Source organism: Sander vitreus, chromosome 6 (genome assembly GCF_031162955.1).
Source record: "Sander vitreus isolate 19-12246 chromosome 6, sanVit1, whole genome shotgun sequence".
Taxonomy (NCBI): domain Eukaryota; kingdom Metazoa; phylum Chordata; class Actinopteri; order Perciformes; family Percidae; genus Sander; species Sander vitreus.
The window spans coordinates 17,211,025-17,227,631 of NC_135860.1; the positions used below are offsets into that span (position 1 = coordinate 17,211,025).

Consider the following 16,607-nt stretch of genomic DNA (forward strand, 5'->3'; position numbering starts at 1 on the left):
TAAACAGCTATGACTTGCAAAAACAATACCCTTCCTCTAAACCAAATTAAGGTAGGACTTGGCACCGACTTGCAGGTCCTGCTGTATATTGACATAGGTGTGTGGTCCAATATCAACTACATGTACTTTAAAGGATGAATCATTCATCTTTTTCCTTAGTTTAACAGAGGACATGCACTGGACATCATGTAATGTATTCCCAGAGAATCCCTGCATGACCAGGAAGATAAACATTTGAAGGCATGGCTAACGATGAATAATAATTCCATCAACCTGGACAACCTTCTTTAGAAACACTTGTGTTTCCATAAAATTTATAAAATACTGAAAAATACATTTGGATAATATATCATGCTATTAGTTTATAGAAAGCTTATTCAACAGTTGTCTTTTTTACTTCTAAATAAGCAGAAATTCCAATGCTATTGGATATGTAACACCAGGCAGATATGTCAATTTGATTATTTGCCCACATTCAGCTGTATTGTATATTCTGGTGTAACCAAATAATATTATCCATTTCAGAGTAGGCAAGACAAGAATGTGATAAGACCGAAATCCTAACTTATCTGCAAAGTTACCCAATAGTCTCTGAGCAGACAGCAGTCTAGTTTGACATTAGGGCTAGGTTTTGAGGAATACAAGAAATAGAGAATATTTGTATCATATTGTAAGTGTCAAATCACAGAATATACATTGTAAAGGTCACACATACATTGTCTTAACTTTTCGCAGCAGAAAAGGTGTGATGCAATTTAATTTTGGCACTAAATATCAATATTACACAGACATTTTGTAAAAATGTAAAATGTTCATAATTGTTTTGCTTTTCAGTCATTTTCTCTCAGTACCCTTGCTTTTCATTCAAAATGCTCCTGCCACTTAGTATTTGTCATTTATCAGTTCGAGAAAAACCTTAGTAATCACACCTATTGTGCATTACATTGCCAACATAAGCCTTACTTATGCACAAATTCACAATTTCTGCCAATGTTTATATTGTGTCCTTTAAGCCAGTTCATTCTTGTAAACAAAGACATGTCCCCTGTCATGTTTGCAATATGGGTGGATAATCACAGAACTGAACCTCAATTAAACCAACGTTTCTGAAGAGTGGCAGTAGTTGTGCTTCACAGGCGGTTTCTGTTGGTTTTGTGTGTCACCCAAGAATAATAGCACATAGTGGAGGGTGCTACAATCATTTGTGATAAAGAGAAAGTAAATATAACTTTGTCCTCAACTTTGCATTAGATTAAATAATGATTTAACAATCTCAAATATTTAATTAATGATCATTTAGTCAGAAGCCCTTGGGCAAGGCAACAGTAAGCCTGGTTTAGTTACTGTACACATTGTGGATTTAGATAAAGGTGTGCCCTCATTGCTTTTTTTTTTTTTTACATAATCAACATTGGCCAGAGATGACCTTATTTAAAAAGGGTGTATGGGCCTAAGAGTGCTGCCAGTATTATGTAAAATGTGCGAGAAGGGCTTGCCATCCTTAAGAGACTTTAAATGACAACTATACAAAATGGTGTTTTAATTGTTTTGTATTGAAACATCCACCAATTCACATTACTTAGGACATTAAAAACGGTCAGCCATCATCCAGTGAAGCCACTGTGAAAAGAGAAAATGTTAATTATTAAATGAATTTTTAAAACATATACAGTAATTAGTTAATGCACACACAGTACTGTTGTTGGAGAACATCACTTACCAGCCAGGAAAGTCAGCGAGAACCCATTGCCTGAGTGAATTGTGTGAGTGAAGGTCATTAAGGTTTCCACAGAGACCACACAATTTGCCTAAGTACCAGAGAGGGACCTTGACTGCCACCATGGTAACACCAATCTCTATCTCCAGCTCTGACTCCATCCCAGTGTCTCTCCTCAGGATCACAATGACCTCTGACTTGTCCTGGTTCACACCAGATGACAGGGACACCCCTGATGGCAAGATGTGAGGGAGAGACACAAAGTGTCCATTCACCTGTTGGGTGCAACAGCAAGTTAGTTGGGATAGACATTTCTTAAAATATGTTTTGTTTCTGGCCATGGAAATCCTTAGTGGAGTTATACCTTCACTGTGCCTTCCTGTATGGTAAATGATGATCCATGTAGGAGGATTTGAAACACTGTGACAAGCCTGTAAGAGCTGCCATCACAAGGTCCATGGTAAGAGATCAGGCTGAACCAGTGCACGCTTGCTTCGTCACAGAGGGACATCAGGCTGTAAGATAAATGAGGTTCCAAGCTCAGCTGTTGCCCACTGAGTGTGAAGGCTTGGAGGCTGCCCCTGAGCTCACAAACTTCTGGTCGGTCATGACAGTCCAAGGAACCATTCCTCAGAGCACACCGCTGCCCCGGACTGCAGCCTGCCTCCTCACATACCACTCCACCCAAAGGGTGGCACCAGCATCTCTGGGTGCAGTCCTCCGTGAACAATTGCTCATCCATCTAAGAAGAGGAGAGAAACTCCACGTAAGCTTTAATTCCAGATACTAACCTATTCCCTTGTGAATGTGCATAGCATTTACCATCTGTATTAAGCGTGTATATGTACCTTGATATATATACCATGATGAACACACCCACACTGACTGAATGGTACGCACTCTCCCTCATCAAACACATTTCCACTATGGCACTCGCAGCCTTCTGAACAGCCGTTTGCTGACGAACCAGGCTGGAGCAGAGCAGGGCATGAGTTGGAGTCAACACACTCCCTTGGGCTGCTGCGGTCAGGACACTGAGAGCTAATGGTAGAAAATACAAATCATTTAGCGTGGATCACATACTGTTCATTTAAACTGATCAAAATGACTCACTTACCACAAGAAGTGTTCTCTCTCCATGATCCTACGGCTATTCCTTTAGCCTGGCAGGCTGCAGAATATGCTTCCATTGCTAGACATGCAGCCATGTGCCCTGCCCCAGCACAAACTGCCCTGATGCAGATACGTGAGTAAATATCGCGCTCAACACCACTATTCCAGCAACAGTGGAATTCAATACTATTGATCAACAGAATATCACAGACCATGCTGTCTTTTGGGGACAGCCTGCACTCATCACACTCGCTTCCACAAGTGTCAGTGCAATGTCCAGGAGCTTCAAATGTCCAGCTGTGTAGGAGCGCTGCAAAGCTTTTGGCAAGATGGCCATATCTCATTTCCAAGTCATCATACCTGTCCCCATTAAAGTTCCCACAGAGGCCCGAAGCGGTGCCGTCATATACCTGTGGAACAGTTAACCTGAGGTATTGGGTATAGGACAAGTCAATTCCAACCCCCGATGGTGTGGTGATAAGCAGTCTGTTGCCAACTTGGTACGCTTTAAGTTCTCCATTGTCAAAAGGCACTCTGCGTTCTTCTCCGTTTACCTAAAGCACATAGACCAGTTAAGGCTGCAGATATTTTATGAAATTATCTTTTAACACAAATGACAGATTGCAGAACTTACTTGTATTTTCCATAGAGTTTCAGGGTCAATGGACACTTCCAGGGAAAGCAAACGAAATACTAGTCTGCCGATTGTGAAAATGCCATTCCTGTCCTTTTTAAAGCTAAGTAGCAGAGTATAGTCATGCATGGCTGACACTACATAGGTGCAAGCTCCGTGGTGAGGCAGAATAACACCATCAAAAGTGATATAGCCAAAGCCAGCAAACACTTGGCACACCCCATACTGCAAGGCAAAGCCATCCTTTAATGAACAGCTTTCCATGGGGATGCATGTCACTTCTCCTCTTTTGCAGTCACATTTTTGGCAGCTTTTCTCAGAGTAGAAGTGGCCAGCAGGGCGATACTGTCCCTCATGCATGCAGCCACAGTCAGAAACTAGCACACACTGGCCATCACTCAGGACGTAGCCAGGGTCGCACTGGCAGCCCTCCTCACAGCCTTCGCTACAGCCTGCCGGAGAGGACAGTCCAAGGCACACAACAGGGCACCGAGGTCCACACAGCTCATAGTGGCTATTCTTAGGGCATGACATACCTGGGGGGGGGAGAATTGTTATTTTTTCATATGCAAGCCCATCCAAAATCCCCTGTGCTCTTAACACTCAGCCTTTTACTATGGAAGTCAGTAGATTGAGCGCAGGACAGTGCAAAGGCTCAAAATGTTAATGCGGGAATAACAAAACCAAGCTGAATAATTTCAGTGGATATTTAAGGATGATGACATTTGTCGCTCGCATTCCATTTATAGACAAAATGGTAATGTTTTAGGGTCAAATCAGATGAATTTGATTTATTTGGCATAGCCTTTTATATATTGAACCTTCACTCACTTATTGTTAAGAAGAAAAGCTTCTGTAAATATGGGGAATGAAACCTCAAAGCCGTACGATGCATCTGGCCCCGTAGTGGGTGAGATGGTTGGAAAAGATGGACTGGACTGCTTGGTATATCTGTCATATTGGTCAAAAAGCTTTGGCTTTCCAAAAAAGTGGATCACTGCGTCCAGGAAAGTTATTTTATCTGCTTTTATATATTTAACAGTTTTAACTGCTCTTCAATGTTTAATTTCTTATACTGCACTGTAATTTTAGTTTAGTTTTTAATTTTTTAATCTGTTTTCATGTAAAGCACTTTGAATTGCCCTGTTGCTGAAATGTGCTATACAAATAAAGCTCCCTTGCCTTAAAGTGTAATGGATTATGGGCAATTGTTGGCATTTCCATCACACAAAGTTTACACGATTGCTGGCTTGTGTAAAATGTTCATAAAAGCCTGAAGGTTGCCAATTTCACTGCTTTGAACCAGGAAAAATGTATCAATAAGTATCAAACATGAAATGTCTTGGGAGTCCGTGAGGTTGGACCCAATTATCTGTGAGGTGTTAAAGTAAAATAAAAGTTAAGTGATGAAAAGAGAAGACTAAACCATTTACTCACCACAAAAAGTGTCACTTCTCCACTGCCTGACAGGAAGATGAGCTACTTGGCAGGCAGCAGCATAGGATGCAATAGAATTGCAGAGTGCCGAGTAGTGTCCGTCATAAGAGCAGGAATCTGTTACACAGCTGTGGAAGTAAAGCTTGGGACTCAACACCGAGGCACAGCCTGCAAATGGCCCTAGCTCATTCAACAACACTTCACAAAAATCGCTGCCTTCAAAAAGCTTCTGAACAACAGGACAATGCTTCTGTCTGGAGGAGCAGTTGGACCTAGAAGCCTCTGCTCCCAGAGACCTCCAGCTATGGGCAAACTCTAGGTCATTTTGGGCAAGCTCTTCATTGGACATAATTTGGTCATCATAAGGGTCAGTATTGGCATTCCCGCAAAGACCAGAGACGGAAGAGCCATAACTGCTGGGGAGAATAACCATTAGTGTACCAGTGTTGTGGATGATCAGCTGTAATCCCACCTCAGTGTGAATGATTATAGACGAAGGTGTGTGGTAGGCATTTACATGGCCTGTCAGGTGAGAGTAAGGTAAGGGCTTATACAGTCCATCAACCTGAAAATGAAAAACAGAACACATTAAAATTACAGTGGTTCATTTTGAAAACTGTCGATAGGACCTTGCAAAGTACTCACCAAAACCTTTCCTGGGTCATCTTTCCTCACCACCACCTCCAGGCCATAGATTGAGAGTGTTAAATCAAGGCTATGAAAAAGCCTTTTGTGGCAACTTGCATCAGAGATAGTGATATTAAATGGCGTTAGTCCACCTAGATTGGCCTTGGTTTGAACCAAAGAATATGCACAACTGTCTCTAAAGTCAAAGTGATGTTCATCAAAGGTCTGGAAATGCAGCCCAGTGACAATGGTACAGTTCTGGGGGGTTTCAGGTTGACACACCCGCTTGTGCTGTAGCTGCCTGCAGACCATTCCTCTGGGGCACTGGGCTGGGCGGCACTGGATCTCTCCAGTAGCTGGTCCACAGATAAAGAGCTGACCACAGTTGTCCGGTGTCCAGAAAGTTGAGTGAAGGCTGTGGTATTTGCCTCTGGAGTCTGTGCAGCCACACTCATGTGGGCGCACACAGCCAATATGACTACTAATGAAACCAGGGTTACAGAAGCAGCCCTGCACACACATCTCGATACAGAAAGTGACATTCAATTCACAGGATGGAGGACAGGCTGAGCCGCAGGTCTTGTAGTGGCCATTTGGTGGACAGTGCACATCTGAAATGATTTACTGGTGTGTTATTTAAATTCTATCACAATAGTCACAAAAAACATTTAACTGCGTTATACTAAACTCCTCAACACGATTACTTACCAACTGTCACTCCACTGTGGTAGCCATCACTGTCTTCTTCACAAACTAAGGAATATGAATATATGGCCTGGTCAAGAGCCACTTTTAACCCCCCGTTTTCCATTTGGTCGACTACACAACTTTCATAGAAGGAATCCGGATTGACTCGACTGTGACAGTGGGCAAACGGACCCTTCTGATCCATGAGCACTGCACACTTTCCACGGTCACTAGAGACAACCTGAGAAATAGGATCGGCATGCAAGGTCACTTCATCCAGTACCTGCTTGCAGCCAGTACAACAGTTATGGTTCCCATCAAAGAGCCGGTAAGCCTGAGCGAGCTCCATACTTGTCTTAATGGGAGGGGAACCAGGTGTAGTTACAGGATACTCATCTTGAGGATCGCCGTTAAAATTGCCACACAGCCCATACACTTTGCCCTTGTAGTGTGGGTCGAGTGTAACAAGAACAGTGGAGGTCCCATTGAAGACTACTTGCACACCAAAGTCAGTTGTCAATAGAGCTTTGCCTTCCTTGTAAGAGACCTGGATCTTACCCCGCAACAGATTAGCAGGAATGTATGTCACTTTACCATTAACCTGAAAATAAAGAGGAGACTCAGTGATAAAAAGTAAAACCTGTGCAGCTGTCATTCAAAAACTGAAATTGACTTACATGTATGCTCTGCTTTTCACTACCAAACTTGATGATGAACCCATAAGCATGTACAGTGACCACCTGTGTGGGGGATGCAGCTCCGTCACCATTATGGTCAGTCCATTAATAGTTAATTTGCTGGCTGCGAGCAGATAGGTACAGGTACCCTCAAAGTCATAGTTGAGCCCATCGAAAGTGTGGTAGTGCTGGCCTCCCCGGGCCCAGCACAGACCCCGACGGCTCTCACAGACAGGCAGACCATTGCTTAGGTAACATCTCTCCGTTTCATCACATTTTCCCTCACACAGCTCTGGGTTTCGCTCTGCTGAAACAAAAGTCATTTTAGTTTTAACATCAAAAGTTATAATGCAGTAAAGAGTAAATCCGTTTATGAAAATATGGTTCTTCCACTTAAATGCTCACCATCCTTGTGGCAACCCATGATTCCATCTGAAACTATACAACTGTGCAGCGCAGGACATGAGTATTGCTCACAGGTGCAGCTAACAGTACAGTTTTGTAGCAGTTTGCTTTCAAAAGCCTGAAAAAATAAACATGAAAAAAGCCAATAGGGAATAGAGGCAGAACTCATGCTGTAACTGGTACTGGAGTGTTTAATTCTGACCTTAAACCTCTTCCCGTCCTGTATGCAGCCACACTTCTCTGCTGGTACACAGGCATGGCCATCATAAAGGTGTCCAGTAGTACACTGGCAACCTTCCTCACAGTCTTTGGGGCACTGTACCATCTGGCTAATCTCAGGACACAGTGAGGAGCAAGCATTGGCACACTGGCTGTAGTGGCTGAATTGAGGACATTGATAAGCTGTAAAATAAAACACATGACAATCTTTATCAGTATGATATCTCACTGCATTTAATCATTTGAAATTGATGTTTCATTTAAACAATGTACCAATACTTACCACAGCCTGTGGCGTTTGTCCAGAGGTCAACCATCCCTCCTGCCTCCTTACATGCTGCATCATAGGCCCACAATGCATCACACAGGGCCCAGCGTTGGCCCTCTGCACCACAAAGGTTTTCCATGCAGAGGGAGTAGTATTTATGTGGCCACACTAAGTGGTGACAAGAGGAGAATGGTCCCCTGGGATGGGTGAGAAGGCCACAGTACAGGTCCGAGGTGTACTCGGGCATTGGGGACTGGCAGAGTTGACAGGTACCTTCACATGTGTCGCTGCAGTATGATTCAGTATCAGACAACTTCAACAGCCCAACAATGTCAGGATCAGAGATCATGGTGCCATTGGGCAGCTGCAGGTCATCAGACGGATTATCATTGTAGTTTCCACAAAGCCCACAGGTTGTCTGGTGGTAAATGTCAGGGATCTTGACCAGAATATGGTTTTTTAGGTCTGATACAAGCTCAACTGACTGTGGGGTCTTTATGGTTATCCATCCATTTCTCTCATGTACAGTGACGTTGCTCTGGGAAAATGGCAGGTTCTCATAAACTCCATTTACCTGGGTGAAATAATTTACTTTAAAAAAAACAAAAAAACAAACAATATACAGTACAGCTGTGCATGCTGTGAAAAATGACTTTACAGTGCATGCTAGGAGATGAACAATAAATCATGTCGAAAGCTGTGAAATGGTTACATGAATTACCTGAATTTTTCCAGGAAAAGCTGTTGACATCGTAAAATACATGTTATTGACTTGCAAGTAGATCTGTCTGCCCTTAGTGTGGTTGCCCTGTGCAGCTATCAAAACAGACTCCGCTTCCAGGTTATCGAGGCACGTCTGCACCAGGGTGTAGTTACAGGAACCATGAAATGCCCGTCCGTCAAACTTGGTGTATTGGGATCCATAAACAGAGCAGTGTGCCACTTTGGGTATGGAGTGGCAAACTTGAACACCCCTAATTAGCTTACATTCCTCATCCTCGCCACAGGAGACATTACGACAAGTTATGTGTCCCCCAGCATGACATAAACAGCTTTGCTGGCATGTAGACACCGCCTGTCCTGCCCGGAGGTATTCTCCATGGTGAAAGCAGCCACAGCTTTCTGGATGGACACAGAGGCTGCCACTGTGAACTAAACCCTCTTCACAGAGGCAGTTCTCCCCAATGTTTGGAGGCATCTCTACTGTGTTATTCTTCCAGCCGAGGCAGAGGGGAATCGAGGCAGAACTCATGCTGTAACTGGTACTGAGGGACAGGACGGGTCTGTAGAGATACAGAGAGACATCAGTCACTTAGGACAGTAAGACAGGACAATGGTGTAACGGTTAGGGTTGACCAGTGATGCATTAGTACCATCTAGTGGTGCAATAGCTCCTGAGAGGTTGTGGCCTCAATACAAATTTAATTAACCGCACACTAATACTTTATACTAACATTTTCAATAAATACACAAGGGAACAAACTTTACATTAAGCACCTACAGGCATATTTCTGATTTCTATGCCAATAATCTTCATTCTCTTTTCCTTATGTTGCATGATCAATAACAATCTAAACATGTAGTGTGCTTGCATAAGCATCTGCAAACTCTCCATATTTCATTTGGTGTGCAATGATGCTGAACTCCAAACAGCAGAGTTACAATTGTAGAGAATATTAATTTAATTCACTTGAACAACAGAGCTGAGAGCACATTAACACTCACAGCAGAATCCAGGACTCCTCCAGGCATAAACTGTAGCCTTGTAGGAAAGGCAGGCAGCAGTATACTCTGCCAGGGAGTGACACAGTGCAGGCTGGAGACCTCTATGAAGACACAGGTCACTGACGCAGTGCTTGTAAAAGCTGGAGGGGTCCACTTTGCCATGACAGTGTCTGAATGGTCCATTAACTTCCAGAATCTTCTCGCAAGCCTCCAGGTCAGAGAAGCGGGCCAGACGCTCAGATGAACATTTTGGACAACTTCCTCCTAGACAGCCTTCCACACACCAAAGATTCTGCCCACTTCTCCAAACTTTTCCAAAATGCTCAGGACTGAGATGCTCCTCTGGGCCATTTGCTGTGAGGTCATCAGCAGGATCAGAGTTGAAGTTACCACACAGGCCACAAGTGGCATTAGCATATTTACTTGAGAGACCAATGCTAATTACGCCCTCTTTGCTGAGACTAAATTCAAAGCCATTGTCTGTGTATATGTAAGTGTGCAGCCCCAAAGAGAAAGCCAGTGCAGTAGGGCTGAAGAGATAGGGCATGTTCCTCTTGACACCATCAACCTGTAGGGGGGGCCAAAATTGCATTTAAAAGTCAGCACAGGGCAACACATTTTTAAAAAGTACTTTTTTTGAAGTCTGGTTTAATTAGATGATTTTTGTATGACCTATTACAGTGTTAAAAAATGCTTTGTGTGATATGAAAAAAATAAAATACACAGCACTCACCTCTGTACTCTGTGTTTTTGCTGTTTAGTGCCACAAGCACACCACTCACATTGACCAGGACATTAAGTGCTGACTCTAGGTGTCCATCTGTCTGTACGTAAACCTGAATGGCATCAAGGCCTTGTTTCTGTCCACATATGCCCAGTAACTGGTACTGACAGGTGCCATGCAAATCATAGTCATGTTGGTCAAAGGTGACTATGTGATGACCAGTGTACATGCATGTCTGCTGGGGGTGCGGCACACAGCTTCTGACTCCATATTGAAGACCGCAGTATTCATCGGGGCCACAATAATCCAAATAGCACTGCGTCTGGTGGGTGTGTGGGTCACAAACACATTTTTCAGTGCATCCCTCATCAGCCCAGAAGGTCTGGTTGATGTGGTAACGGTAGCCGTTGTGAGTGCAGCCACACTGGGACAAGGGGACGCAGGTGTCACCATCCAGGACGAACCCTGGATCACACTGGCATGTCTCCACACAAGCCAGGATGCAGGATCTTGAACTGAATGGGTCCTCACAGGTGGCAGGGCAGGCTGAGCCACAGGACTTATAATGGCTATTCAGTGGGCAGGAAACAGCTGATGGAGAGAATGAGAATTAACAATACGAAGGAAAAACTGCACAGAGAAAGAAACAAGACACCTGTAACCAGTTAACTATGCATTTGTTCATAAGAGACAGTCGCAAAAATGTGAGCTTCATAGTAACACAAATTTGCTTACGGCAGAAGGTGCTATTTCTCCACTCTCCGATCTGGACATTTTGACAGGCGGCCGCATAGGCCTCCAAGACCAGGCAGAGGACCTTCTGAGTGTCATCAGTAGAGCAAAGGTCAAATAGGCTGACTGCTGGAGAGATTTTAGTGTAGTTACCTTCCAGGCACAGGTAGAATGGATTTTGTGGTGACCAAATGTACTCGTGCATGGCGATCCATTGACTGGTTACATTTTTCTCCAGCAGCTGCTCAGAAGAGCAACGTGGGCATGCATCTCCACAATCTGCTGTGCACCAAGCTTCCTGATCAGGAACTCTCCAGCCAAAGGTGGTAGCATCAACAGCCTCACCCTGTGGGGTCCTGAGGTCATCTTCTTTGATGCCATTATTATTACCACACATGCCATGGACTTCTGTTGTAGTAGAAAGGAGGATAGTGGCCGTATGAGAGCAATCATACTTAATTTGGATGCCCAGGTTAGAATCCAAAACAACAAAAATGCCACTCTGATAAATCTTTACGAGTCCAAACTGTAGAGTCACAGGTAGTAGCCTTTTCTCCCCATTTATCTGTGGACAGAGCACAAACATTGTGAAAAACCACAAACTGTTTATTTGAAGGCCATATTGGGAAAAAACTTATGGTTGACATCTCATCGTATAATAAAAGTAAAATAAACAAAAAGGCTCAAAAAAAGGTGATTTGTAGGTTTGCATTTCCTAATTGAAACTTACCAAAGCATAGCCTTTCCCCCCTCTGTAGATGGTAATACTAGTGTCTTTAGCTACTTTGACATGAATAGCTTTAAGAGAGGAAGACTCATTGGAGTTCCTGTCTTTCTGTACCCCAACCCAAAATGTCATATTCTCACTGGTGTCATTGGATATGTGGATCAGCGTGTAGGTACAGTTTCCTTGGAATTCAAAGACCTTTCCATCAAAAGTGTAGAAGTGGGCACCTCCCAGTACCCAACACTGGGTTTGCAGAGGTTGGCTCTGGACACCACAATTGACTCCATTTTCACAGATCTTATCTGAAAAGATTAGGAGGGAAATGATCAGATTAATGGCAGTTTAGGTAGAAGACACATGCAGCTTTAGATATCTGCAGACTAGATCAGCTCTTATAAAACTGCTGTAAATAAAATTAATGAATGAAGTTCATATCCAAAACTCTGAGTTTAAGTGCAAATATTCTGTAGTCATAGAAGTTAAAAAACAGCCTCATTTGGATGGCATCAAATGTAAATATACATTAAATTTGCAACCCATCATATACATTTCATGTTATAGGCTTCTGTAGAGGACAAGTAAAATATAAGGTTTATTATTACTTATGACTGACAAGCACTGCAATCATAATCAAGCCCCCAGGCAGAGAGGAGAGAAAAGTACATAATAGATTAGTAAAAGGGTTGACGATTTAACATTACAGGACACTGACAAAAAACACCTGTGTTCTATGTACTGTATGTAGTTGCAAAACAACCCCAATCAGAAAAAGTGACATATCGGATAATGCAATACTAATTAGTGTTGCATTGTGCAGCTGAGTGAACAACAGTTCACCTCTGAGGAAATGTCAACCAAAACAGCAGATACAGCTGAACCTACCTTCCCTTGCACAGCCCCAGGTATCGTTAAGGGTGCAGCTCTCTCCCTCGGGGCAAGAGGCTGGATCACAGCGCATGGTGGCAGTGGCAGAGCAGTTACAACGCTCAGAGCAACCCTCATCCCACGATAGCGCCCCAATCTACAGAGAACAGTGAGTCATTGTTGGTGTGCGTTACCCAACTGTTCTCTAAAACACAGCAAACTAACAACCCAGGAAAACAAAGGCCTAGGATTTTGTGATTAGTCATAAGACACACGGCATACAGTATGTACCGTAAGACATTAATGAGTCATGTTATTATTAACAGTGCAATGAATAATAACTAGGGAATGTCACTTGTTTAGCTCAACTGTGGCAACATGTTTATACCCGCGCCTGCAGTCGGTCAGATGTTAATTTGTCATAACACCTCAGTGAACAAACACGTTTATCAGAAGTCATACAAAGCTGCAATTGTTTTTAGGTTTTAAAAAAAACACATTCTAAACGGTACACTGGATTAACAAAAAACACAAATCAACGGGATACAAAAAATGTAAATGTATGATAGTTATACGTTATTTAGCTATAAGCTAAATAACGTGTAGTTACTCACCTCATAGTAGTGCCCAAGGTAAAAGCAACCACATTGCTCAGCTCTGACGCAGCCATTTCCACTCTGCATGTATCCTGACTCACATTGACATCCTTCATAACAGGCCCATGGGCAGGGGATATCGGATAAAATACCACAGGACTCAGGGCACGCACTGACACATATATTATAGTGAGAGTGTTCAGGGCATGAGAGCGCTGTGGGAGGGGGAAAAAAAAGGGTTCATAGTCCAGCTAGCCTTACATCAATCTGGCAACTTCCCTACAGAGCTTCCTAGAGTTCTAAAAGAACAAGAAAAGCATGTGTGCAGACCTGTATGATTTACATGCACTGGCACATCATAACAGACTGATGAAACACATGTACACGTAGGAGTCAAGATTAATACTCACAGCACTTCTCACCCCTCCATGGTTTGGCCTCAGCTCCTGCCTCCTGGCATGCAAAAGTATACGCTCTCAAACTACCGCAAAACAATTCTTCATTCCCATTAGACATACACAAGTCATTCACACAGTTCTGAAAGAAGGGCCCAGGGTCCACAGTGGAGTGACATCCACTAAATGATCCTGCAGGAGCAAGCAGCATGCCACAGAGGTTATGAGATACAAATTCAGCAGCCTTGGTAGAGTTGCAAGGTGAACAGAGATCACATTTTTCAGAAAGGTTTGTTCCAGGTGGTGAAAGAGACCAGATAGATCCAAAGATGGAAGCATCACTTGCAAGGCTGCTACTTAGGCTTTGTTTGTCCTCTGTAGCAACGGAACTGATGTTTCCACACAACCCACACATTTTTCTATTGGAGGAAGAAATCACTATTTGTATCAGATTAGGTCCTCCATAAGTGACAAGAACTCCTGTGTCTACAACAACACGAGTCAGTAAGCCAGAATGCAGTATTCCTATGTGATCCAAGTGGACAGGAAGACCCCTCAAAACACCATCAACCTGGAAAATGTAAATGTTAAAGTTAAAATCATACTACAGAGTTTGTTCATAAATGTACAACTGCTTACCTTTACTTTTCCCAAATGCTCCATCTCCAAAGACATGTTCACTCCATTGAACCCGAGGTGCAGCCGTCCTTGCTGGATAATAACAGTAGGGTGAGACTCGTCTTCGTCACAAACCTGGGAAAGAACGTAACGGCAGCTTCCCATATTAAAGTCAAAGCTGTGCCCATCATAGCTCCTGAAGTGTCTGCCACCCATGACTGCACATCTAACAGGTTGTAAAGCATGACATGCCCTCTGGCCATCTTGGATGGCACATTTTGTTCCATTTGGACATGTGTGGTTGGTACATTGCACTCTGTTGTGGCCCACACAGGCACAGTGCAGCTGACAGTGCTCATCAGGGTAGAAGTTCTCTTGGATTTTATAGTAAACATAATTGTAAATGCAGCCACACAGAGTTTGGCACACAATCCCCACCCACTGTTGAAAAACCCAGGTTTGCAGAAACAACCCTCTTTGCATTTCACTGCTAGAGAATGTGAGTTTTCTACACAGACATGTGACTGGAGCACAGGTGGTATTTACTATTAGGTGGGCAGGAGAGATCTACAAAAGGAGAGAGAGAAAAATCAATTTCAAAATACTCTTATTCTGTACACATTTAAAAAGGAAAGGATATTTCACTATGGTTACTTACTACAAAAGTTGGAAGCCCTCCATTCATCCACTATAGCTCCCATTTCTTGACATACAGCAACATAGCTGGACAGAATCTGACACAGGGTAGTCTGGTTACTATAACAGAGGTCATGAACACAGTTATCGTAGAAATCTTTTGGATCAACTGTTTTGTGGCAGCTCTGGAATGCTCCTTCTGTATCCAGTAACCTTACACAAATCTTTTCCCCCATAAAGAGCCATATCTTGTAAATTGCAACCCGAGGTGTTCATAGGCACATCCATGCATTCATGTTCACTGCTTGTTTGCCAGCGTCTAATGGCCTGAGAAATATCAGATTTGTCATCGGGTATCAGATCATCTTTTGGATCAGCATTAAAGTTCCCACACAGGCCACAGAGATTACCAGAGAAGATCCTTGGCATTTTAACGGTCATGACATCAGGGCTGTACGTTACAACAATGCCAAAGTCAGTCTCTAAACACTTTGAGAGTCCAGTCATGTAGAGCTTTACTTTGCCTTGGCTCGATACATATGGAAGATGCAATCGCAGACCATTTACCTGAAACAAGTGGAGTAATGTTAACACTGCAAGTTGAGAAAACATGACCGTCTAGATGTACTGTGGAAAATAAATGAACCTACCATTACTTTGTTACTCAGATCATTCGACACCTCAATGGCATAACCCGGGACCACCATTTTAACATGCCGAAAGGAAACATTTGTAGCATCCTCCATCTGGTTCTGGACCTCCACACTAAAGTGTTCCAGGCCCCCCCAAGTGGGACAGTGAGAAGTGAGTAGGTAAGTACAGTTGCCATACACATCAAAGTTACGCCCATCATAGGTGGTATAATGTAGATCTTTAACTATGCACACCCCAGGCCCATCCACATGACAGCCCAGGACTCCATTCAGAACCTTGCACACTTTTCCATCCTGGCAATGAGACTGAGCACACATAACCCTTTTGGAGCTAGGCTGGCAAACACAATTCTTCAGGCAGTGATCGTCAATCCAGAAGTTCTCATTGGGGAGATGGTAGGAACCTTGGTGAAGACAACCACAATTGCTATGCGGTAAACACTCCCCACCACTCAGCAGATAGCCCTTGTTGCATTGGCATGATTCCACACAGGGCCGGGTGCAACTACTGTGGGCCTCTGGATTACCGCAGGTAGCAGGGCAGGCAGAACCACAAATCTCATAGTGGCCATTCACAGGACATTTCATAGCTGTGAAAAGGACAGTCAACATACTCTTAGCATTTTTTATTTTCAGCAAATCATGTTATCACTTTAAAAATAAGAAATAATTCTGAAAACTCACAGCAGTTTGAGATGGTTCTCCAGTTGTGGACTCCGGCCGAGAGCCTTTGGCAGATGTTGGCATAGGCTGTCAAGATCTTGCACATAGAAGAGTCAGATTTATTGACAAACATGTTGTCCAAACAACTTCGAAAAAATGGCTCAGGATCAATATACGAGTGACAATCTGCAAAAGGTCCATTGTTGCTCTGAAGTAGAGTGCACCCAATACCGAGGGAGTTGCCTTTAATTCTAGGAAATGATTTGGTTTGGCTTTGAGTGAACAATGGACATGGGACACCTCCACCGCATTCTTCAATACAAGAGCCTGTGTCACTGTTCACCACCCATTGGAGGGTAAAATCTTTAGTCTGGGTCTCATCAGTGCCATTAGAGGCAATGACACCATCTGTGGAGCTGTGATTAGCATTTCCACACAAACCACACAGGACTCCATACAGCTGTGGGCCAACTTCAACCTGGAGATGGCG

The 16,607-nt window shown here is 43.4% G+C and overlaps 1 protein-coding gene across 1 annotated transcript in view; it reads right to left on the reverse strand.

Annotated features, from left to right (window-relative positions):
• The window catches only part of fcgbp (Fc gamma binding protein), a 31,440-nt gene extending 15,190 nt beyond the window's left edge, over positions 1-16,250 (reverse strand). Inside the window, 29 exon segments of the mRNA XM_078251888.1 lie at positions 566-624; positions 1,721-1,992; positions 2,082-2,459; positions 2,566-2,667; positions 2,670-2,758; positions 2,835-3,384; positions 3,465-4,000; positions 4,902-5,466; positions 5,547-6,139; positions 6,237-6,816; positions 6,893-6,987; positions 6,990-7,199; positions 7,298-7,415; positions 7,500-7,699; positions 7,800-8,358; positions 8,506-9,053; positions 9,056-9,067; positions 9,510-10,077; positions 10,232-10,824; positions 10,969-11,530; positions 11,696-11,994; positions 12,575-12,713; positions 13,171-13,367; positions 13,563-14,151; positions 14,680-14,732; positions 14,824-15,017; positions 15,019-15,368; positions 15,452-16,044; positions 16,139-16,250. Of these exon segments, the coding sequence (XP_078108014.1) occupies positions 566-624; positions 1,721-1,992; positions 2,082-2,459; positions 2,566-2,667; positions 2,670-2,758; positions 2,835-3,384; positions 3,465-4,000; positions 4,902-5,466; positions 5,547-6,139; positions 6,237-6,816; positions 6,893-6,987; positions 6,990-7,199; positions 7,298-7,415; positions 7,500-7,699; positions 7,800-8,358; positions 8,506-9,053; positions 9,056-9,067; positions 9,510-10,077; positions 10,232-10,824; positions 10,969-11,530; positions 11,696-11,994; positions 12,575-12,713; positions 13,171-13,367; positions 13,563-14,151; positions 14,680-14,732; positions 14,824-15,017; positions 15,019-15,368; positions 15,452-16,044; positions 16,139-16,250 (9,715 nt within the window).
• Positions 16,251-16,607: the final 357 nt, after the last annotated feature.